At 37.2% G+C, this 26,202-nt stretch overlaps 2 protein-coding genes across 2 annotated transcripts; both read right to left on the reverse strand.

The window, feature by feature from the left end:
• Nucleotides 1-5,916: 5,916 nt before the first annotated feature.
• LOC115973594 lies at nt 5,917-18,744 on the reverse strand. The gene is made up of 8 exons (XM_031093862.1): nt 18,497-18,744; nt 18,355-18,423; nt 18,218-18,247; nt 15,525-15,557; nt 11,921-11,991; nt 9,098-9,179; nt 6,406-6,498; nt 5,917-6,247 (listed from the first exon to the last, which is right to left on the reverse strand). The coding sequence occupies exons 1-8, from the start codon at nt 18,644-18,646 to the stop codon at nt 6,194-6,196; spliced, it is 582 nt and encodes a 193-aa protein (XP_030949722.1). The 5' UTR covers nt 18,647-18,744; the 3' UTR covers nt 5,917-6,193.
• A 3,260-nt stretch (nt 18,745-22,004) lies between these two features.
• On the reverse strand, nt 22,005-25,712 carry LOC115973593 (AP-4 complex subunit epsilon-like). Its single transcript, XM_031093861.1, has 2 exons — nt 25,544-25,712; nt 22,005-23,655 (listed from the first exon to the last, which is right to left on the reverse strand). The coding sequence occupies exons 1-2, from the start codon at nt 25,574-25,576 to the stop codon at nt 22,555-22,557; spliced, it is 1,134 nt and encodes a 377-aa protein (XP_030949721.1). The 5' UTR covers nt 25,577-25,712; the 3' UTR covers nt 22,005-22,554.
• Between the last annotated feature and the right edge of the window lie 490 nt (nt 25,713-26,202).

Genomic DNA, 26,202 nt, shown 5'->3' on the forward strand with positions numbered 1-26,202 from the left:
GGATGTGGAAAACTAGGTTTTGGACAGAACCAAGGCATTGCATGGTCCACGGACCCAAGCCTCAGGGGAAACCAACTACCTGGATGTGGAAAACTAGGTTTTGGACAGAACCAAGGCATTGCATGGTCCACATCTCAAGCCTCTGGGGAAACCAACTACCTGGATGAGGAAAACTAGTTTTGGACAGAACCAAGGCATTGCATGGTCCACCGGACTCAAGCCTCTGGGGAAACCAACTACCTGGATGTGGAAAACTAGGTTTTGGACAGAACCAAGGCATTGCATGGTCCTCGGACTCAAGCCTACGGGGAAACCAACTACTTGGACGAGGAAAACTAGGTTTTTGGACAGAACCAAGGCATTGCATGGTCCTCGGACTCAAGCCTACGGGGAAACCAACTACTTGGACGAGGAAAACTAGGTTTTTGGACAGAACCAAGGCATTGCATGGTCCTCGGACTCAAGCCTATGGGGAAACCAACTACTTGGACGAGGAAAACCAGGCACTAAGCGAGTTTTAGCTATTATGCGTGACGTTAAAAATGGTGCTTATATCTTCGTAAGACGAAGGTTAGGAATAAATCTAAGGCCTTTGTGGGCGCAAGTAAATTAGGGTTCGGGGAACATGATGATGAATGTATTACATGCATAGCTATTTGTACATGTTAAAATAAATCAGCGCAGAGTTCATAAGCAAATAGTGCGCATCAACGAGGGCGGTTAACGATGTAATCAGAAGGAAAAAGGAAAAGCAAGATTTCATATATACATGTTCAAATGCTTGTAAACCATCAATAAATTAGGAAGTTTGTGAAAGGAAAAGAAACAAGTTAATCGTTCAAATAGAAACGAATACAAAAAGCCCAACGAAGGTTTCTACTTTTCTGCTTTTTTGTCGGTGACATTTTGGGAGATGGGAGCAGATTCAGCTTCGGTGCCTGGAAGGATGGTCCCTTCTGGGGAAGGCTGAACAGGACCAGCACTGGTACTCTGGGGAACCACAGCAAGGGAAGTGGCCTGTGGCGGCTCTGCAAGTATGGTGGGTTCCTCTGTATTAGGCACCTGAATGCCAACCACGGGCTCGGCAACCTCTTTAGGTGCCTCAGAATCCGTGTGCTGGGATATCACTGTCACATCCTGAAGTTCTCCTTCTTTGGGCGCCTTGCTAGAAGAACCGCTTGCCTGCAAGTCTTCCAACGGGGTGATCTCTTCCTCGGGTTGATCACGAGTAGCCGCGGGGCTGGTCGAAGTGGCCTCACGGATGGCTGCCGGGTAGAATATGCTCTCCGCCTTCCACAAATCAGATGAGGCATCCACCCCAGCTCGCTTCAATGCTTCCTCCCAAACCTGGGAGCAATAAAACCTACACACACCAGGGATCTGCGCCTTAAGGGTGGCCTGGGTCTCGGCTACTCCCATGTTGTAACCATCGTCCTCGGCCGTATTCTTGGCAGCTTCTGCCTCATTCCTGGCAAACTCGGCCTCCTGCTTTGCCCTTACGGCTTCATCACGGGCGTATTCTGCCACTCCTTTCTCATGCAGAGCCGTGGTCAGCTGCTTATTTAAATCCTCGATCAGAGTTCTGGCTATTTGCAGCTGGTCCTCGGCTTCAATTGCGCGCTTGGTTTGGTCCTTGGCCTGTTTTTGGGCACTAGCAAGGCCCGCCGAGACGTTATCCCTCTCGCGAGTGGTCATTGTTAAGTCATCCTTGACTTTGGCAAGTTCCTTTTCAGAAGCTTCGAGAGTCTTTGAGGCCGTTATGCGCCTCTTGCGTTCGTTCTCGGCCACCTTACTCCTGTCATGCACTTCTTCCTCCATCCTATAGGTTGCCTGGAGAGCCTGTCAAGAAAGATGAACGTGTAGTGAGTGACAAACTGGTGACGAGAATTAGTAAAGTGTTAGGTTTCAAGAAATCTTACCATGCCCAAGTATCTCTTAGTACTGAGAAAAACCTCCTGCATCCTCATTCTCTTCAGCTCTTCCATGTCATTAGGGAGTAGCATGGTTCTCCCTAATGCATCTGCCACGTATCCACCCTCGCCGTCTCCAAGGTCCCTCAGAGAGGCAGTTTCCAGTAATGGACCCCCGTGAAGCATTGGGGCAGGAAGCCAGGCGCTCGGAAGGGATTGGGAATCAATTCCTTTTCCTTTGCCTTGAGAGGTTTGAACTGCGGGTCCTTTGCCTCTGCCTTGGGGTCCGATCTTCGGTTGTTTTGTGGGCGGAGTCTCATCCTTCTCCTTAGGAGGTTGGGATTTTCCCTCGTCCACGATGTCCTTGCCCTTGGGGCTCCTCTTTCTCTTGGAATCAGCACCTTCGGGTCGAGGAGACCGAGCTGGTTGGGAGGAGGTGGGAGGTTCGTAGCGGGTGGATTGTGGTTGGGACTTGATGGAGGATGACCTGGTTTGGATTGTAAGGGGCCGAGCTGGTGGAGGAGGAGCATTGGGTTGTGGTGCCTCCTGGGTATCCTTCCCTGGTTGGTCCTCGAGGAGTTGGAGAAGGGGGGTTAAAGGTATTCTTTTGACTCCCATCTCGGCTTGAGAAGAGGTGCCTATTAATGATAATTCCGCCTCGGACAAAGCTGGGTCACCTAGGTCACCAGGAGGGTCCTCGGATTGGTAGACTAAGTCAAAAACCCCGAACCCTTCCTCCGGCTGATCTGGTTCACCTTCGTCCTCTGCTGCTTGATGAGACGAAGAGGGGCCCGCCAGGGGGATGTTCTTGGGGACAGCTGGCTCCTGCGAGATCAAAAATCCCTTCTCTACCACGGTGATTTTTAGAAGCCAAGGACGGCGGGCACTGATCACGTGCTTCGCGTCCCCGAACGACTTCTGAACTGGAGGGTACCCTAGTATTTTGTGAACTGCACGGACTTGGCCATCACTTTCATTCACGAAAACTGCCGCTTGTAAAACGGTTTCCAAGTCTGCCCGATTGACTAAATGAAAATGCCGTTTATAGGCGCGTTCATCTGCAAAAGCAACAAACATATATGCGTAATTAGTTATCGAAGGAAGTTAGGTTAGAACGGTTTGAAGTGTTATCCCTCTTCCATTCCTAAAGCCCCACCTGGTTCTCCTTCTACTACGGGGCATGGATCGCCATCATGCCACTCCCCAGAGACGATAAGAAAATCCTTGTTCAGTCCCTTGTTGGAATCAGGGAGGCACTGGATCAACCGAATCCTATCATCCCTCGACCTCATGTAGTAGGTCTTTCCTTTCAATTTTTGGAGGTTGTAGCACTAGTTTACATCATGGTGGGTCAGTCTTAAACTCATCTTCTCGTTTAAAGCGTCCACACAACCCAAAATCCTAAGAACGTTGTCGGCGCACTGGGTAGGGGCTAAACGGAAATGCCTGAGATAACCCCTTGTCACTGGTCCCATAGGGATTCTCATACCTCCCTATACAAAGGCGAGGACGGGAATTACAACCGAGCCCGTCCCCCTCTTAATGTGCCATTCCCCCATCTTACAGTGTTCCAGCCTTACGTTGGGGGGAATCCTATAATCAACGATGAACTTATTCATCGCCTCTTCAGTATCGACCAACTTCCTCAATCTCAATTTAGCCACCTTCGCCATTTACTAAAACAAACCTAACCCGCGACGGAAAGGAAAGGGAGCCAAAGAGAAATAAATCCAGAAAAGAAAAAACGTGAGTTAATAGAGGCAGGGAACTTACATAAGAAGAGAATTACGCTTCGGATGGGCTATATGTGCTTGAGATAGACTTGAATTTGGGCGGAAGTTCGGATGAACCCTGGATACACGCACTAAAACTCTTAAGTATAGAACTGGAGAGACGGATCCATCTCCAGAAAATCTTTTATACCTTCTAGGGTAAGCTGCACGCCCTTTTTCCCGCCCAGAGAGGCCAGGAGATCACCACCGTTCGATTTCCATCACACCGTTGAACGTGGGAAGCACCAAGCCGCCCGTATTTAATGAGGCCACGTTTCGCCTTCCAACGGCTCTAGGAACGTGCCTTGGGCAGGTGAAAAACCTCGGGAATCGCTAGGTGACAAGGATTGATAGACATTGGCAGATCCATGATGTCATCAAAACCCTCCTATCCGTCCGAGGGGACGAATAGCAGGATTTTGAGGGGCTATTGTGGGTCCGAGAGTTCTGCAGTCCGGCCCAAACTCTATCTGGGCCCAGGGCCTGCGCCGAGGAGGTACCTTGTCGAAGACGAATGATCAGTGGCCGAGGTAGCAAGGGGAACGGCTGAGAACTTACCCTGTCCTCGGCATTCCATAGCTTCAACGGGAAGACCAACACTCTGGTGTAGGCAATCCATAAATAGCCCCCTCCAGGGGATGTGAACGGAATGGGACCCATAGGGAAGCAGGGTGTGAACTCGGACCAAGGAAAGCGCGTCCCACCCCCTTTAGTAAATGCACCTGCCAATACCCAGAGCTGGTTAATGAGAAAAGACGTTTGGGCGGTGCAAACGTCGATCCATGCAACTAATAGAAAGTTAGACGGGACGGTTGATGGGATGGATACCGAAATAAGCTCCTGCTTAACCTACAAGTGGAGGGTCATGATCAGCCAAGACGGACTATATAATAAAAAGGAATGTGCACCATTGGGAGGGTTGGGAAAAATGGCCAGAAACCAGAGTTTCCCAGCCCACCTCCAGGAGAAAGACTCCAGAGGTGTAGGAAAACTTAAACTTGTACGGACACCGCGAAAAACCCACCTCCTATCGATCAAGGCCTAGCCCTCCAAACCCACGCTCTACAAATGATATTGTTGGGGGCCTTTTCACGTGCGAACCCGACACTGTTACGGTCCGCCACGAATCGCGTCCTTACAATTATAATAAAAGAAAATTATAATACGTGTGATGTGTTAATTTTAATAAATTAATTTTTATTGATAATAAGTAATATTTTTTTATTTTTTTATTACAAATAAATTATTTCTTATATATTATGTAATAAATGTATAAGAGTAAAATCTATATATACTACATTTTTCATTATTTCACTTTTCACTTTCAAGGTATAAAAATAAATATATTTTACTTCATATAATAAATATGCCATAAACAGTAGAACCAGAGCAAATATAACACAAAACTGCAAAGTGTATTTTTGCACGAAAGAAATTTAACTTATTGGCACTAAGAAATTCTCTTTGTGAACACAGTAAACAACCGAATCTCTAGCTTTTAACATAAATGTATCATGTTAAAATTAAGAATGTCAAGTTAGTATGATGTGTACTCACTATTTTTTTTTTTTAATATAAAAGTTATTTTAGGCCCCAACTAAAGAGCTGGCCCTGTAGAGGGACAGTTGACGTTAGGCTGCTTTCTTAGTTGACTGAAATTTCATGTACTTCTCCAAGATGCAGAGCATAAGATGACTATAAAAGCATACAATTCTATTTGGCGGGAGTTCATATTATGCATTCTAAAAGGCCTAGGTGTGTCTTAAATATTGATGACTGTTTAAAATCTAAACTTTGATGCTTTTGAGTAAAATTATTTGCCTTATCAAAAGAATGTTCAAGAACAAGCATTAAAAACTAGATTTTCTTTAGAAAACTTGCCAAGCTATAGGGATTCAAGATACAGGGAAGAGAAAATTCGAGCTCAAAATCGGCTTGTAGGTGTAGTTCATTTGAGCTTGTACAAAACTTATAATGGATCCAGGAATTAGCTTAGAGCCCAATAATACTTCTCGGTCAGGATAGAAATACTTTGGGCCATGTGGGCCGACAAGCAATTGTTTTTTCCATTTGTAGTTGAAGCTTAGAGCTTTAAATTAGATTTGCGTAGGCGTAGCCGATGATATTGGTCCATGTCAACCTAAGAATGTGGGAACTGGGAAGCAAACATTTAGAAATTTCCAATCTCGCTTGAACTTTCTTGGGTATGTTAGCAGCAATTACTTCATCAAATGCACCCCAGAGAAAAATAGTGTCAATATGTCATATTAAATTCAATAGCAATTGACACGGATATCATAAGTGGGCAAATTTCTCAGCTTCTCATGATCTTAAACATCAGAATAAGACTAGTCCATTAACAAGAATTCCTAAGAGCCATAAAGGCCTATACACACTAGAACTGTATCACAATTAACAAGCTGTGATATACAGGTTTTGAGAACAGAAGATAGACAGACATATATTGTAAAAATCCACTGAAGGAAGCAGCTGTCAATATGCAAAACCAATTTAATCAACCATGTTGCTGCCAAATGTCCCATAACTTAAACTCCTGCTTCTTAACTGCAAATTAGCATACGAGAAACTAATTTAATCAGCCATCAAACACTTTTCATGACAACTTTTGACATAGCTTTTTCTTTCCTTTTTTTGGGGAGGAAGGGGTGTGGTGGGGGTGGTGGGGTAGGAGAGAAGTCTAAGTTAGAGAAAAAACATTGTACCTTCTCTACGGCATCTGCCAAGCGTTTGGCATCTTCCATCTCTTTCCTGCGGATTTCAACATGAGCGCGAATATGGCGATTCTGTTCCTCAACCTAATAAACGGAGTGGTGATAAGAATACTCACCCACTACTTTATAATCATTCTTCTTTCATCTTAAAAATCAAACAAAAGGGCCAGAGCTTGAAACAAACAATATTTGCTTGGGTAAGGTTCTAATAAGATTTGTGTGGAGCCTTTATTGTGTTAGTGCATATAATTATAGGGGATATTTCAGTATTTGAGAATACATTAGAAGCTTTAAGCACACTATGGTATTTTCACACATGGATAGGCACTTAGGCAGTATATATACCTATGATCCTTGTAATCAATTTTTAGGTCAACAAAAAGCTGCAACAACTTCGAGGACATAGCCTTGGTTTTGGGGTGAACCACATAAAACTAGTGTTCTTGCGTTTGTATGCTTAGATATATTTTGTTTCTGTTTTCTGTTGTTCACATCTCACAAATCTTGGGTTAGGTTTAGCATTTCCTAACAAGTTCATCATCCAGAAGAGTACAATAGAGAAGTTAGCACATATGATGATTTACCTTCGGCAAGATTAAATTCATTATAGCTAAAGAATCAGTCACAAAGTAGAAATTTCACCTCCATGTGGAAGTCTAGGTGGCATATAAAACATTTTTATTTTGACTGTTAGCCACAAGCACTTTCAATCCACTACTTAATGGCGGGCGGGAACTATTGACACAATACCAAATGTTGGAGACTAAATTGACACATTTGAAATATTAGGGACCATTTTGCCACATAGTGCAAAAACATTAGGAACCAAAATGGTGATTAACCCAAAATTATTTATTGTTGAATACAAATAAATAATAAAAATCAAATAAATCTTTAAAATCTTTGATTAAGTGGAAGGCTAAGTGAAGGAGTTCTCTAAGAATGAGCCACAAGGCAACACATCATTATCTCATACATGAGGTTTCTGATTATATATATATATATATATAGAGAGAGAGAGAGAGAGAGAGAGAGAGAGAGAGAGAGAGAGAGAGAGAGAGAGATTAGCCTATTTAAAGGCCCAGAGAAAAAATTATGATTGATGATGAATAAAATTTTATACTGGATTATCCAATATCTAGGTGCTGATTTCTGGCAACCAAAGTATAAATTCCTAGGTTTTCCTACGTGGTGCTAATTCCAAGTAATTCTAGGTGTTGGTTCATAGGCTTTCCTATCTTTTTTGTTTTATTTGTTTTCCTCAATGCCCCTTTCAATTTGTGTTCCACCACAAATCATTCCACAAGTGACCTATCCTATCATCCCCAACCACAAATTAACAAAAATAAAAAAAAAACCCCTTCCATCCTATCATCCCCAACCACAAATTAACAAAACTAAAATAACCTCTTACATCCTGCACTATATGTTTCCAAAGGCTACACCCATAAGACATCCCAACCAAATTTGTATCCCAAGACTCACCACACTTCCCTGTAATTAATAGCTTCCATAAATGATCAATTTCCTAACATAGGACAAAATGAGGAATTTGTTTGTACGTGCTTGTGGTAGGGTTCGTGGTGACTTAGGGTTAAGGTTATGATTCAAGTATGACTAGGTTTTTAGTAGGGAACAATAGCATGAACAGTGCATGCCAACAGTGCACGTGGCAGTGACACAATATCAAATAAAGGGGAGAGAGAAGCGCAAAGGAGAAATAACACAATAAGGCCAATGTGCCTCAATACTAAAAAAAAAAAACCCATTATTTTTATAATCAAATCCACCTTTAATGAGTACAATAAGACACTTAAATAGCTCAAAATCTGAACTTCTATAATAGAACTAGAGCTCCAAATTTGACTATTACACGAACTCCTTATTAGACTAGTAAACTAAAAACCTACTAAGGTAATAAAAAACTTGCACTCAAGGAAATAAACCTAAGATACTTAGAATCTCTTTAGATAATTTTAGACTCCACCAAAATACCATTATTTCAGACGAATTGAAAATTACAAAATTGGCCTAAATTAAAAACTAACCATAACTTGTAAATTGAAAAACCAAATTAAAATTTGTATGAACCCCAGAATGTCTATAACTAGACATATAAAATAATGATTTTTGCTTCAACTAGACTTCATACATTGACCCAATAATATAAACCTTGAATGGACGAAATTCTGAACTAGCAATGAATCAATCTTCCATGTCTACAACATATCCTCAAAAAAAAAAAAAAAAAAACACGCACACACACACACACCCCCATTTGCCCAATAAAACTTGGTTGAAAGTACACTATTTACTTATTCCTAATCCTCCAATGCACACAAAACTTTTCAATTCTGCAAATTTAAGTAATGTCTAGTGGTCAATTCTATTAATTTGATTTTGTGCATATCATATACAAGCCTAAGCACTGTGGCTTCTGGTGCAAGATTTTAATAGAAGATATCTAATGATTCTTCTTGATCAGAAAGGGGAAAAGGAGATGATAAAATGATTTATCCTAAGCAGTTAACTTACAACCTCTTCAACCAATGCATATATAGCTGATTTTATCCCTTCTACAAATACTGATAAGCGTGATCATAAGTAAAAATATAACCGTAAAAAGAGATGACAACTGTCATAGTCTATTAAGTTAGTTAAATACAAAAACCCAATCACTCACCATATTTAGCATATCCGTCAAGTATTGGATCTCACTCCTCTTTGCTGATGAAAGATTTTGAGCAACATCCATTACATTAGTCCTGCATTTGGGTTAATACGTTACAAGCACTCTATAATTCCAATAAATGAGATCAAGGAAAACGTAATTCCATTCTAACCAACATAAAATATTGTAGAATGCTGATGCATAATCATATATTCTATTAAGGGCACTGTTGTGAATCCATTATAAAGTATATTACTACTGATAACAGAGAACCTTAAACTTAGGTTTCAGACTTCTTCTGGTTTCCAATGTTTACAAAATAGAAACCACAGATCTTACAAGTACTAGATAGAATATGATAAAGTAGGAATGCTTTCAAGGTTATTGCTAAATTTCCACAAACAGGTTGACTAGACAGCAACACCTTACTTATGGCAACAGATATAGAAAAAATATTTGTAGTTATTCACAATTCAAGTAAAATTTTCTATTACAAAATAGTGAGAGGGGATGGGAAGGGGGGGGGGGGGGGGAGTGGAGGGGTGGTGGGGTTTTATTAAAAAAATGGAGTTATAAAGACACCAATAGAATTGGGTAAGGTCTTGGGTTCAACTCTTAAGCTTGACCAAAAACAGAAATGGGGTATTAGGTATAAAGGCAAAGCAAAATTTATTTTTTTATGGAATTTTGTCCACTCTCCAAAGCCTGCCCACAGTGGGGGTAGGGGAGGGGTCAGGGTTTTTTTATGAGTGGTGAAGAGAAATTGAAGAAAGCCAAAACTAGAAGATAGAAAATTCAAGAGTTCTCAAAAAACATGAAGAGATAAAGACCAACAGGCAACAAAGGGATGTTTTTATAAACTATGAAAAATCTTCTTGACAAATGGTTATCCTTGAGGAACACTACTAATCAACATGAAAATAATTAGGACTGTAGGAGAGACATTTCCTGAAGGGAAAAATGCATAGGGATCATGTGAACTTTGGGCCATAATAAAAATAATCCCTAGTTCTTCTAATTTGAAATTAGAAACTCTCTTCTTGATAAGTACAGAATATCCTCACGTGAAAAGCTCATGATTTAATTAATAAAATTCATTTTAAAACTCAATTTTTTTTCCTTCTCTCCTAAGCAAATAGCAATGGCAAGTGCCTTCTACCCAAAGTGACTAATCATGGTTCGAGTCATAGAATTAGTCTCCAAAGAAAATGGGGGTAATGCTACTTACCAATCACCTCTCCTAAACCCTGCAAAAGTAAGACCTTTGTGTACTGGATACAGCCTTCTGTTTCTCTCAATCTCCAACCACCTACTTCTTCTCTCTCCTCCTTATCTTCTTTTTCTCTTTCCTTCTTTATCATATTCTCTCTTCCATCTGAACGGAAACTTCACCTCCTTTTTCTATTCTTCTTCTTTTCTCACCAGAGTGTCGCCACGACAGTTTTTGGGGCACAACAAATTTGAGTTGTGGGTGTCACAGCTTGGGCCTAAATCAGCTTGATAGTTGATAGGTTGGCTAGCATGGTCAATGATGGGTTATAAAGGTCAATTGAGGTTTGAAAATTAGATCACTTTTGTGTTTAAAGGTGTTCTGTTTGATGGGCTTTGAATTAGTAATGGGTTGTGCTGGTTTAGTGTGGAAGCGATGAGTTTAGGTGTTAGTTTGAGTGGAGGGCCAATGGAGTAGAGCCGCCGCTTGGGTGTTTGGCTGGTTATTTGGGTGTGTCTAGTTGTGCATTTGGCATATTTACTAAAGGGCTTTGAGAATACTTATGGGAACTAGTTGAGGAAGGTGGTAGAAATAGAGTGATTTTGGGTGGGTTTCATGGTGGCCTGCATTGGTGCTTAATTATAGGCAGTGAGGTGGTGGTGTTTTGGGCCTAAAAGGCAAGCTAGATGTGGATGGTGATGGGGGTCTCCTATGGTTGCCAGGTTGGCTCAATTTTCAGCCATGGTAAATCCACCAAGCCACTGGTGGAGGAAGAATAAGGAGGGGAAAAAAAAACCGAATTTTAAAATGATTTTTTTATTAATTTCAAACCAGTATTTTATTAAAATAAATCATGTACCCCATACGTGATAGGATTTTATGTCCATTAAGCCCAAACGAAAATCAAATTAGAAAAACAGTGCCAATTTTATTTTGACCCAAAGTTTAGAGAGTACTTTTGCAATTTTCCCTTTCCCAAAACCAAAAGAATTAGAAGTCAGAGTGCCAATTTGCAACCCAAGATTTGAATAGGACTCAACTACTTCCCAACAAATATTTCCCAACGAATACAAGAATTTACAAATTACATAAGGGAATGAAGATTAACTTCAGCAAAGAAATATCCCCTAAGAATAAAATATTCTAAAATTGATTATGATACCAAGATAGAGGATGTTGAATAAATCTGACTAACCCTGAATTTGTTAATGTCTTTGAATTCCAGTATGAGCATTTCAGTAAGCTGTAAAAGTTTAGAATCAATGGTTCTACTAGATTCTTAAAAGTCTTCAACATCGAAACAATCCTATAAATATATGACATCCCATTTACTAGAAATAATATAATAATAATTGAATGTAAACTTTGGAAGATTCGGGTTAGATGAGAAGAGGGCATAATTTGAAAGAGGAGAAAATTAGATATTAACAAGCCAAAAATTAGATATTAACAAGCCAATTATAAAATCCCCTTAAGCTGATACAAGAATAACAAGCCAATTATAAAATAATAAATCAAATAACGACCAATACTTATAATAATAATAACAATGACTACAATTTTAGCAGCCGGCCAACCAATCAATAAATTTGAATCAAATTAATCAAAAATTAAATGATACCTACTTATCTGAAAACAAAGGGTCCAAGGCTTGTTCTTCCACAAGTTGCTCTACAGTATCTAGAGCGGCTCCCACCTGCATGTACAGTATATGTTAACATGGTGACCAATTCAATTTGCTTACTCAATGATGTGGAGCAACCAAGACACAAGAAAAAGCCAAGGATTCTTGAAGCAAAGTGCCAATAATGTGACAGTTCTGACTGGAAATTATATGAATCATCTTAGATGGTAATAAAATCTTCATCTGCTAGTTTTTTTCTTTAAATAGAAAGTTTTATTGAGAATAAAGAAACCACCCAGTACACAAGGGGTGCACTTAGAGGGCAAAATCAAGAAAATTTTACAGTCAAGAAACTCTAACAGATTGGAACACGGTTGGCCTGGTAAAACAGCCATCCATTCATACAAAGAATGTAAAAAAAGCATCTTAAGCTCTTTCGTAGATCATTCAATGCCTTCAAAAGCTCAGCTATTTCACTCTCGCCAAATGGCCCACGTAAGGTTCGAAGGGACAGCCTTCCAACTACCACCACTTTGATGTTTTGCGAACTTCCCCATCCAAAAGGCCAAAAAGCAACAAATCAACTAACTGACTAGGATGACCCAGTGCATTCCAATGAAACACAAAACAAGAGACCTTAACTCTCTGGTGTAACCACAATGCATCAATATATAATCTACAGTCTCTCCGCCCTTTTTACACAGATAACATCAATCTACAACAACAACCCTTCTCCTTCGATGATTAGCGGCCTTCCAACTACCACAACTCTGAAGTTTTGCAAACCACGCCATCCAAAATGCCAACAAATCAACTAACCAATTAAAAATTTAAAATGACCCATGCACTCCAAATAAACACAAAACGAAAGACCATAACTCTCTGGTGTAACCACAATACAGCAATATATGATCTACAGTCTCTCCACCCTTCTTACACAGATAACATCAATCTACAACAATAATCCTTCACCTTTGAAGATTATATAAAGTAAGAATTTTCTCCAAAGCAATAGTCCAAGCAAAGAAAGCTACTTATAAAGGAACTTTCTCCATGGGAAATAAGGCTTGTCCCCATTAGAAAATAGCATATAGAAAGATTTTACCTCAAAAACTTATTCTTTGTAGGTCCCCAACAAATTTGATCTTCAACGTCCCCCCTAATCTTGATTGAATAAATAGGGTCCATGAAATCCACCAACGTTTCAATTTCCAATCATGATCATCCCGCACAAAAGTAACACCCCAATGCATGGACCCTACACTCCAATCATAAATAAAAGGGTCTTAAAAAATAGCAACTTCAATTAATCAAATTTTGTAATTTCCCTTCAAAATAAGGGGCATTTCTTTCCCTCGAAAAACACCGTATAAGCATAAATGGGTCACTTAGCAAATCATCCTGTAACCTCTCTTACCAAAGTCTCCTTTCCAACATTATAGAAGCTCCATCACAGAACAAGCAAAGATCCAACCAACATGGTTATGGAGCCACCACACATTGGTGCAAGTGTCACCAAATTTTAAGCAACTAACAAAGTTATTCTGCCTACGTGCATTGGCAAGGCAGTGAAAAAAGGTGGTAGTTCTGTCCCTTTCCTTTAACCAGGGAACCCATGACTTTTGTCTCCAACTCATTTCCTCCACAACAATTAACTTTTGCAATTCCAATTTATTATCTTCCATAGTAACTCTCACATCAGCGCTCAACCTTCCATCTTCCTCCCTCCTATCCATCTCCCTTATTTCATTCAAGACAAAAGACTTCCTTGATGCCACATCCCCCAAAAAAATTCCTTATTCCAAATTCTCAAATCAATTTTCAAAGATTTGAGTTTCTGAGCCAACATCCAATTGGGTGACCCTTGACATTATAACTCCCGCACCAATTCTGGACTCTTTCCACAAAGCACAAAGATTTCAGCCATATATTTCCAAACCCTACGTTTACGCAATTGCAATAGAGTAGGATAGGAAAGGGTCTGAGATGGGCTGTTGGAGTAATTTTTTACTCACATTAAGAAAATGTATTTCCCAATTCGATGATACCAAGAATCTGTCTAGCCTGGACATTAATGGTGGATCGTTATTGCTTGACCAGGTGAAGGCACCCCACCCCTCTCCAAGGGTAAATCTAGCAAAGCATGTTGAGGAAACCCACATCCCTGTTGTTATTCTTGTTGCTCCCTTTCTTTTGCTTGAAAAACAAATAACACTTAAAACCCCCCTATGCACCAAGGAACATTCCACCAACCAACAACTCCCTAGCTCTATCCCATAACACTAAAATACCACCTGAAGCTCCCAAGGAATCCAAGTGTAACCAATTTGAGTAAGTATTCCCCCAAATGCTTCTATTCTTCTGGTCATTAGCTCAATCTTGGGTCCTTTAACATTTATAGATAAGGGCTTTGGATTATTGGATGGGAAGGATTTTAGACTCATTAGCCTAATTGGCAACGTTTATAAGATTCTGGCAAGGGTATTGGCAAAATAGATTGAAGTTGGTCCAAAGGAAGTCAGTTTCTCATTCTCAAAACACACTCATCAAATGTAGACAAATTCTTGATACAGATCTAATTGCGAATGCGTGTCTTGATAGTAAATTGAAACAGGGCATGCCAAGAACGAAATCCTCAAATGTTTGAAGGAGTTGAACATACAACAATGGAGCTTAAGCTTTTTCATTTATTTTACGTACGTTGTATGGTTGGATGGATACATTAAGTGGCCATTCTTTCTCAGAATTACTCAATTCTGTATATTATTGTACTTTAAGTTAATGTCTAGCCATTAAGTACACATTCAGCGTACTTGGTTGTAATCTTTTTTCTTGATAAAATTTAACTTACCTATAAATCATTTAAAAATTAAAAGATCATCCGTCACGTAAACAACATAACCAGAACTTTCTTGTTTTCAGTTTTCACTGTTTAAGTGCTTTTCATTGTGGTTCCATTGATTCTAAAGGTATGTTTCACATATGAGGCAACCCCTTCCCCACCCCCCTTACTTTTTTTCTTTTTCCAAAGTAAAAGGAAAAAAAAAAATCATATCCTAGAGACGGAAACAACCTGCTTCAATTCTATGATGTGTAAGATACTAAGGGTATGTTTGTAACTGTTTTTTCCTCTTATTTCCTGTTTTCAAAAACAATTTTCTATTTTTTAGACTAAAAAACTTGTTTGGCAACTCAAAATGGATAGAAAACAAAAACTGTTCTCAAAACTCAACTTGTGAAGAAAACTAAAAGCATGTAAAAGACTGTTTTCAGTTTCTAATTTTCAAAAGTCAATGAAAACACGCATTTAATTTAATGAATCTGTCTCATTTAATGAGTTGGCATTAGAGTTCAAATCCGAATAACAATATATTTTAGTATTTTCTATTTTTTTGTTCAAAAAAACTATCTTTTTAATTTCAACTAACCAAACATGTTTTTTATTTCAAAAATAAAAGAAAATTGTTTTTTCTTTATATTCCCAAAACAAGTTTTTGAAAATAGAAAACAAAAACTATTACCAAACATAACCTAAACCTTCGACGTAGAAATTGAAGGTAATTAAGAAAAAATGATAACAGCAAAGATATTAATAAAATGAGTACCTGTGTTTCAAGACATAAAGACTCGAACTCATCCTGTCAAATTCAAATAAGGTAGCATGAAATTTAGAATTATACCGTAAGATTATATCAAAACAGCAATTAAGAAGTTGGCCCTGTTGATTGCCATGGAGCCCAGGTAGCAATCTAATTTATACATTCTATATAAAGTTGATGAAGGAGCTATTTCAGGAACTATAGTTTTTAACACATGCAATAAAATCAACAACAAAAACACCATGCAATGGGAAGATCCCTAAAAAGAAGTCTACTTTAGGCTTTAGCTAAGATCTTTAAGCAACACTACAAAGGGAATAAAAGATATAAAAATGAGACTAATTTTAAATTAAGCATGCAAGATTTTTTTTTCCTGGTGGATAATTCGATAGTTGGGCGTGAGGTCATGGATTCAAAACTTTGATAGTTGGGCGTGAGGTCATGGATTCAAAACTCACTAGGGATGTGTGTATTTTGCCTATAAAGCATGCAAGACTATTGAAATAGAAGCATCAATGCCCAACCAAAACATGCTTGTTACCAATCCCACTTTAGCAAAGCATTAAATATTCAGTCGAAGAATTTAAAATAATCTCACTTGATAACAAATAAAATAATGAGAAATTTTGTTTGTAGGAACAGAGAGTAACAGGTCTATCATATTACATATGCACAATATTCCCATTAAATTCAATATGAGTGAATGCATACATATTTTCCCATATCATCCAAAATTCCAAATAATTTACTGGTTCAAATTCTCCTTTTTCAAACCATAATGTCTGCTATTTTTATTTTATGAACTTATTAATAGTAAAACATGATAAATGCCAACATTACAAAGAAATTAACCCATTGTTATTCACTTATTCTTCAACATCAAAGTGAGATAAAGTAACTAATTATTTTTTCTTTCATACGTGACTATTGGAGTTCCAAGACAGAACACATTTATAAAAACGTTATCTGATTTGATTGGCATTTTGCAGAAATAGTTCAGCATAGAAGAAAAATTCATTTTTCTGTCTATGAGGCTATGTCTCCTGAATGATCACAATATCACAAACGATCATGAATTGTCTATGAGGCTATGTCTCCTAAACGATCCTTGTTTACTTGGGTGTCTCTTTTTTTGATATCAATAAACCTTTATTAGAGTAATTATGTTTCCTTGCAAATTTAGAAAATAAAATCATAATGGTTCTGAATGTTAAGTAGAGAGCCAAATTCACTAGAGTAATGGTCATCTTCAATAAGGTTTGCACTGATGCAGCAACACAGGGTAACTATGTCTAATCCAATTTTTCAACTTTAGAGAGAGAGAGAGAGAGAGAGATTATAATAAAGGTGGTAAAAGTTAGGCTAAAATACTATTTACACCCTTTAAGTTTGAGGTCGATTCCAAATCAGGGTCCCTTGACTATGAAAACTTTTAATTTACAATCCTGAGTATAACATCATTGTTGATGTGCCCTCCCATCATCATTAGTTAGAATCTTCCTATTACCCAACCCCCAACAAAAATTGAAAAGAAATTTTTTTTAAAGATGCCATTTTTAGGCGGGTTAACAGTGAAAAATGTAACAAACCATAATGGAAAGGGCCCATTAACATCATTATAATAGTCGATAGTATAAACTGCAAGTTTTGGAAGTCAAGAGAACAATTTAGAAGTGACCCCAAACTAAGAATGTGTAAAGTACGTTTTAGCCTAACATTTAAGTTGAGAGCAGGCTGAAATACTAAATGTTTCATAAAAGATGAGAACTTCAAGGCCAGAGAAGGCGCTAAGTAAATAAAAAGAAAGCGCAAGGAAGATTTAAGTAATCGCATTTGAGAGAATACACTGAAAAAAATAAAATCACTATCACAAATATGAAAGTGCAGCAATTGCATAGAGTACAGACTAGCCAAGTATAAAAACAAGCCAATTAAGTAAACCAATTTGCCATTCAAACACACTGACCCTAACAAATAAACAACTCCCACAAAACATAAATCAAACAAGTGGCAACAAAGCTCAAACTCCATTCTCTTAATTTTGACAATTTGGCACACGACACCTTTTACACTTCCCCTACATCCACTCTTGCATAATTGCAGTAAAATTGACTTTGAAGAATGAACAAATTTTCTTTTTCTTTTTAATTTGGGTAAATTATAACTTACCCACATGTGTTTTAATTGAAATTTAAGTTACTTACCTGTGATTTGAAATTTGACATTTTACCCACCTGAGGTTTGACCAAAATTTAAGTTGCCTACTTGTGATTTGAAATCTCATGATGCAAGTGTTCTGCTGGATTATTTTTTATCTTATTTGATATTGTATTTTTATGTTTTTTTTGTTTTTTTGGAGGATAGAGGCATAAAAGTAGAGTAAAATTACATATTTAGCCATGTTTTTATTAGAAGTGGGTTACAAAATTCTAACTGAGCTAACCTCATGTGGTAAAATGTCAAATTTTAAACTTCAAGTAGACAACTTAAATTTTGGTCAAACAACATGTAGGTAAGTTTTAATTTGACCTTTTTATTTTTTTTTAATGAAAAACAAACATGTGACCAATCTTTTAAGGATGCATAGGCAACAATAAAAAATAAATTAGGGACTAAGGCTTTGTTGCTGTTGTGATGAAAATTATTATGATCAGTCAAACAATTTTCGGAAAATGGGTGAAGAAAGTAGCAGTGTGTACCTCAATACTTTCATGTAATGATGTAAGGACCTGTAAAAAAAAAAAAAAAAAACAGCAAAGAGAAGAGAGTGTTAGTTCAATAAGCCCTAATCATAATCAAAAATTTATTAGGTGCAAAAAGAAGGGGTGTACGGTACCTGGAGAAATAGGCGGTGGAGATGTTGTTGCTCCTGGGTACTGAAATTTGGAAAGGCACTGCAGAATCCCTACACACCAACACGAGTTTACTTGGTTAATTGTTAGGTTTTGGGAATTTGGAAAAGATTGAATTGAATTTACTTGGTTAGAGCAGGCGGTGAGGAGAGGGCGAAGGGCGAGGTTGAATGATTTCTTCATATCCCAACTTCGCGTTCCCATTCCCATTGTTGATGAAGGAGCGCATTGCATATCATAAGGATCGCATTCACCACTTTCACCACTTCCTTCCATTTCTTTTTTTGAGAGAAGAGTGTGTGTGTGTGAGTGTGAAAGAAATTAAATTAGAAATCAAATGCGTGAGAAAACTCAACCGAGAAGACAACAACACTGCTTTCTCTCGAGAAGCATAAAACCTTTTTTGAATTTTGAGATTTAAAATTGACTAAAATACCCCCAATATATTATATTATCACTATATTTATAAAAAAATAAAAAATAGATCAAATTCAATAACTAAATTCAAAAAAACAAAAAAAAAAAAAAATAAAATCCCAAACTTCGCCCGTGAGATGAGACTTTTTTTTTTTTTGGTTAGTATCATAATTTTTTACTGATTTTAATTTGAGATTTACATGTTTTTCTACAAAAATTAAGTAATTAGAACTACTAATACAACTAACATCATCATAACGCTAACTCTAAAAAATGAGTACAAATCATATGTTCGTGTGTGGATTTGTTCATTTTTTATAACTAGCCTTATGACACTTCTTGTAACACCCCATAATTTTATATAAATTTATTTCATATGCATAAATTAAAGAGAGTCTCATAATTAAATGGATTTAATTGATTTGGATCTAAAATATTTAAATCAGATAATTATTATTGTATATGAGGCCCAAGTGAGATGTCATAAGTATAAATATGGGCCTTGATGATTTTAAAACCCTAGCCTTATCCTTGAGCTACGTATATATATAAATAGGAGACTTCCTCTCTTTTAGCGACGCACAAGGTTGAATTTATTTTTCTACCCTAGGGTTGTTTCCACGCTTATAGGAAGCATCTACGATTTGTGTACCTAATCTATGATTATATTAATGGGAAAAAGGGTGCTTTGTGGTTATTATATAATCGTATATAGCCTCACTAAGTTCACCATCAAACTAACATGCATCCACACCTTTGTTATTGTCTAAATACTAGTCCAGCGGCATCAAGGGAATAATAGGCAACTGGATTGATAAATTAAGGCTATTATACGTGGCTTCCAATATTAGATTGAATAGATATAATGTTAGAGTGAATAGATATGAATAAAACATATGGCTGTTACAGTCAAATTGATCAGATATTCATTATTCGGCCATATTGAAGTTTCATGAATATCTATGATTACATTAATGGAAAATCTGATTAGGCAGAGCCAAAAATCTGATCAAAGCTGAAAGTAAATTGAATATTTAAGTGAATAAATAGAGAATTTTGGATATATCAGTATTGTTTAAGATAAAATTGTTTAAGTGTGAAAACTGATTTTAAGTGAGAAATTGTGTATTGATGGACCTATCTTTAGTGTTGCTAGGTTCTAATCCTACTGATTTGTTGTGATTCAAGGGAGGTTGGTTTCATATTTTTGCAAATAAGAGGTAAGTGGTGTTTACTAATTTTGGGGGGTTTTCCCAAAACAGTGTTGATTATTAAACTATTTTATATCAAAGAAATGTGTTAATATTCTATATATAAGTTAATATTTTATAAATGTTTGATGTGCACATTGACTATTCGTTTTATGAAAAACTTGTGGGACAACCTAAATTTATTTAAACTTGTATGTGTGAATATATCTTTATATTTTTTAGAATTATGAATGAATTATTTTTGTGAGCATATTGAATATGTTTTGAAAACCTATGGCAAGTTGTGAATAAAAGCTTAGTATTGTATTTAGTCCTTAGTAAGAGACAATCATACTGCAGCTAGTCTTTAGCAAGGGACAGTGCCAAAAAAAGGGACAGTGCACATTTGATAGCTCCTTAGGAAGGAAGTATACTATTGAGGATCCAAAAAGGAAGTTCCTTAACAGGGGAGTGCACCTTTAGGTTATAAAGGAGTCATTCTTAAGAAAGGGGATGAAAATGAGGTTTAAGTCCCAAAAAGGGGACAGCACAACCCTGTCAATGGGACTAAATGTTGACCGCGAGAAAAGCCTAAGAAATTGTTTATATGATGGTATTGATATATATATTATGATGGCTCACAATATAAAAATATTTTTTATATGAAATATTTGATGATAAAATATTGATGAATTACAAGTTATGAATTTGTTGTAATAATTATTTATTTGAAAAGTTTGTTCTCACACCCCAATGTTAGCGAATTCCACTTATTGAGTTATCTCATCCCCCCCGCCCCCCTTTATTCCTCCTTACAAATACATTAAAGGGATCATTAGAGTAGAGATTCTTGGAAGGCAACAGTTACTAATTGTTTTGTGAAACTGAGGATTTTACTATTATTTTTATGGTATTAAACATTGTATTGAAGAATTATTTTGAGGATGTTTTATCTTTAGTGGATTAGAGCTCTGACATTTGTGATGAGATTTTAGGTTGTTAGTTGCTTTTATTTAATATTTTTAAGGATTATTTAGATGGAATAGGCTTTTATTGCTTATGATTTTGGGGCATCACACTTCTAGCCGTATTAGTAATTCTAAATCATATGGTGTTTCCATGACCAACCCCGATTTGTGCATATGCACATATATTAAACTTCCTTGAAAAAAAATTTACAAGCCTAGTCTGTGCACATATTTTCGACGCTCTTGCTCCAACCCAATCGGTAGCAACCACGAGCGGGTTCCGCTAGGATGGTGAGATCGGTGGCAAAAATGAGCAGCGTCAAGACCACAAAGTCTGGTGATGATGCAGCCTCTCTTTGTTCGCATTTGTTTTTGGATTTTTTTTTTTTTTTTTTATAAGAAAAGACGATAGATTGTTTTGGGTAATTTAATTGCACATGCATTTGGGCATGAGTCAATTTTAAATTTTAAATTTTTAATAGCAAACTAACGGATATCTTAATTTGGCAAAAGTGAAAAATTCACGGAGTAAATTAGCTAAATTAAAAGTATAGGGAGTGTAGTGGCCACTACCTCAAAGTTCAAAGGGTCTCTAGCCATTTTTCCCCATTTTATATTTTGAGAAACAGCCATAACAGAATCAGATAAACTAAGAATAAAGCATGCACGTCTAAAGGAAACAATCTTTTACAATTATGTGCAAAAGTATGTACCTTTTACCTAAATAAACCAGAAAATAATTTGAAGTATGAATAAAAGGATGTAATTTTCAAAAAATATATGTATCACAGAGATCACTTATTAAACGAATTGGTAACTCTTTCAAGGCTACTCAACTGGTACCACTTTAAATTGTATCTTAAAAACTTTAGATACTCTGCTCTGGTTCTACCAAGCTTGTACGCACTGTACCACACACACAAAAAAAAAAAAAAAAAAAAAAAAAAAAAAAAAAAAAAAAAAAAAAAAAAAAAAAAAAAAAAAAAAAAAAAAAACCGAAAAGCCCGTATGCACTGCACTTTATGTAATGCGATTACCTCCAATCCATGCTCATTATTATATTTGAAATTACACGATTAGATCTTGAATGTCAAATTCAAACAAGTGGCCTCTCATTATCCAAGATGATGTAAAATTGGAAACCAATGAAAAATGAAAAAAAATATGTGGGAAAGAGAACTCACTTATACAGCGTTATTATTACAACAAGATGTCTCAAATGCCATGCGGAGCAAAAGCATACAAACATGCTCAGCAGAACCCTTTTGCTTATGGAGTGCTCCAAAACCCCAAATGGGCTGCGACAGCATTCACAAAAAGCTGCATGTTGACTCGCTCGAAGGGAAAACCTCAAATGCACCGGCTATGGTTCTATTCCTATCAAAAGTTCTATTGTCCTTCAACAAATACAAATCTGTACCTGATTTTACAGTTCTGGAGGTTGAATTACTCCATTCACAGTGTCACTTGCTACTCTGATTGTTTCACTAATTGTACAATTTATAAATATTGCCCTGTCAAATAGCAAGCTGCTCCAGAAAACCATATGCATATCACAAAGCAATCAATCTTCAAGCATCTTTGATTTAAAACTCTCTGTCTGATGAATTTAGCCAAGCAAATCACTAAACAAGTTTGGATTTTGACTTGAAGGGGTGACACCCATCTGCCTCACAAGTGCATCCTTTTCTAGGGCATCTTTAGGGTTTGGACCTTTAGTAAATTGTGTCGGAAGTGTAGCTCCTGCATTAGTAGCGCCACTAGTTAAATTAGATAACTCAGATGTGAGATTGACATCATAGCTGTTGCTTGGCAGAGAGTTTTCAGCACTGCTACTCTGTCCACCAGCAGGTGTCCCTACATATAGCGCCATAATATCAGGTGCTTCAGTAGCACCAACTGCACCATGATTCACTGTTGAAGTAACTTGAGTTGGGTCAAGAAGCCCTTCTAACTGCTTGAATGGATCCACAGATGGAGCACTATTTGTAACAGTCGGTTCACCCAAGTCAAGCAAGTCTGGAGGAGGTTGATGATTGATCTTCTCCAATGTAGCTTGATTGGATACGACTGCTGCCTTTGGTGCCGGAGACTTCTCTGCAGCATGGCTACTTGCCTTGGCTACCTTATGGCTAGCTGAAGTAGGCCTCTTCTCAGTTTTTGAGGGTCCACCAAACAACGAAGCAGCAAGCTTCTGCTTTTCTGGAGTAATTTCAGCTTGTGGCTTCCTTGAATCATGAGTATTACGTGCTTTTGAATTTACATTGGCTGCAGAATCTACTTGTGTGACCCCATTTGATGTACTCTGGGAAGCATTTGAGGTAGATGATGTAGGAGAAGAGTATGTTGGTTTACCCCACTTTCTTTGAACACCATCAAGTCGTAGCCTGAGTTCTGTTGACCCTGCATCTGATATGGATGGCACTGATGCAACCTGGTGGGTCTCCCTTGAATAAGATGGCTCAGGTACTGGAACAAGTTCAGTTGAGGGTGCAACTGAAGCTGGAGGTATTCTTGATGTCACTGGGGCCTTTGGAAGCTCATATGCCTCAAACCTAAGACCATGCATTGAAGCTTCAGGCTGGTCTTGGCTTCTGAAATTGCTGATATCTAACACACCAGAGCGCTGACTCTCAGGAATGTAAGGCTGGGCGCCATTTTCCAGCGATTGTTGGACATAACTGTTGAGGAATGAGAGATTTTTATCAATCTGCAAGGAGAATTTACAGATTTTAGTATTCTGGAATTAAATGACGTGAAGAATATCAAAACAGACCAATCCAAGTGGCAGGAGTTTAAAGTCAGCCAAAACAGAAGAGATGCCTTTCAAACATACTAAGATGCACACCCATGCAGGTACACTGCCCACCCGCCCACAGGTGCATGCACATGTGGCCCCACACAACACACACACATGCCCACATATGTCCTCATCTACTGAATTGTGCATCAGCACATTACATATTTTCTCAATAAATACATCCAAAGTATGAATGCTCTTCCAAGCAACTAACAATCATAAACTAGAGGGGCAGAAACAGGATGTACATGAAACAAATTTAGATTACTACCAAGTATAATGCATTAATTTACAATCCAAAACGAGGATTTTCAAGCAATCAAGCAAAGGATTTACCTTTGCAAAACTTTGATAAAGTTGATTTCATAAAAAAAGAAACAAGACACAAGAACTAAGTGCAACAAAAACCAAAATCCAATAAAAGCCTGCTAAGAATACAAGCATGCCACACAGAGGTACAAATTACCAAATAAATAACATTAATGGCAGAACCTACTGAATCTGCAAAATATATGGATTCTTTTGCACAGAGAGTATACTGAATGTCGACTAACTATGACCCCTAAGCTTAAACTGATTCTGAGTTTTCAGCAATCTAACCCCAAAAGCCCAGTTGGCAAGTTCAATTGATACTCATTCTACTATGTAAAGTTTAACTGAATAAATCTCAGAACCTTCTCCAACTAATATTGATGTATTTTTTTCTTCAACAAACTAACAAAAAAATCTAAAACCAATTCCCATTTCATAGAAATTGTAGCTCAATGTTTGATCAACAGTTCATTGGTTCTGAAAATTAATAGAAGGCCAAGGATAAGATTTTTTTTTTTTTTTGGATAAGTAAGGCCAAGGATAAGATTTGTAAGACCAAGAGAGAAAAAAAACAAAGGATTAAGAATAAAAGGAACCGATGCAGAGGCACAAGGACTGCAAATGAGATCTAATTTATTAGTTGAGCAAAGTATTCAGACATCAAACCATGAAAATTGATAAGCTCTCCTCTAAAACATACTTTTAACACAAATGGGACAAATTATTAATTCAACAAATTTTGACTTGACCAAGCCACTAGAAAGTACTATTAAATGATTCAGATATAATTCATACTCTCATTTCCACCAAGAATTTAGCCACTTCAGTACCCTCCACTGTAAGAAAACATACCACCAAATTTATCTGACTATTGGAATCTCAGAACATATATATCTCTCATACACTCAATTTTTAATTCATAATTAACAATATTAACAAACCCTGAACCACAATTTATCTTTGATTTAACTGTGCCATCCCAGAAATTAAAACTATAATTCAGAATAGCACTTGCAAAACCTGAAGTCTGAATCTTTAGTAATCACATTTATATCACCTGCCTCAGTCTTTAATCTCTCTAAGTAAAATCACATAAGGTCAAGTAGATGATAACCAAGCAGGACTTGATAAGTCCTAGAAATTAGTAACTAACATTTTATCAGAAGATCACATTACCTAAAACATGGCACAAATTGACGTAAACCAGATGAACAAACTCAACACCTGATGTCACAATGGAACTTAAGCAAGAACTCAAAATATAAGCATGAGGCCTCTAGAAGAGCAAACTTTTTTTTTTGATAAGTTAGAAGGGGCAAACTAATAAACAGAGAAACAAGAAACAAGAAATAAGTTTAGATAATTAGATCAGCACATAAATAGGAGATAGGTAGGATTAAAATATCTTCCAAGATTACCAATAAGCATTTAAAAGGGGAGCCACTTGCATGAGATTCAAAATAATGCTAGTAGGTTCTGTAATTACCTCTATGTCCTCACAACTTGCGTCTAATGGCATAATACTCTCAACAGCATGAGCATCCAAGCTAACGACTGCTTGCAATTCATATGCACGTTGCTGCAAATCCGTAGAGTGGGAAGCTGATAATTCTTCAACCAAAGATTGACACTACATCAAGAGAAAGAGTTACTAATCTAGAAGTTCGTTTGCAGAGTATCATAATATAATAACAAATTAGCAATGCCAGATTATAAAAAAAAAAAAAAAAAAAAAAAAAAAAATATATAAATGAATACAATCACAAACAGATGCAAGAATGCCCTAGCATTTAGTGGAATTTTCTATGAAAACTAAAATCTATTTAAGAAGTTACTAATAGAAGTTAGAGCATCCTAGTGGACCCCAAACGCAGTTAAAGGTGAGCAAGGATTAGTTAGGGAGTTTCCCACTAACAATCGCAAATCGAAAAAATAGTAGCAAATTTTATAAAAAAAAAATGGAAAAAACAAAAAACAAAAATAAATCACATCAGATGGCTTCAAAAAATAATGGGAAAATCACCATAATTACCAGAGGAGGCCAGCAACTCAAATCATGTAGTCACCAGAATCTGGTGACCATGTCAGTGCTGAAATCACCAATGACGTCATTGCACGGTGCTGATGTCAACAGCCCAATCATCT

This window comes from Quercus lobata, unplaced genomic scaffold (assembly GCF_001633185.2).
Source record: "Quercus lobata isolate SW786 unplaced genomic scaffold, ValleyOak3.0 Primary Assembly Scq3eQI_143, whole genome shotgun sequence".
Taxonomy (NCBI): Eukaryota; Viridiplantae; Streptophyta; class Magnoliopsida; order Fagales; family Fagaceae; genus Quercus; species Quercus lobata.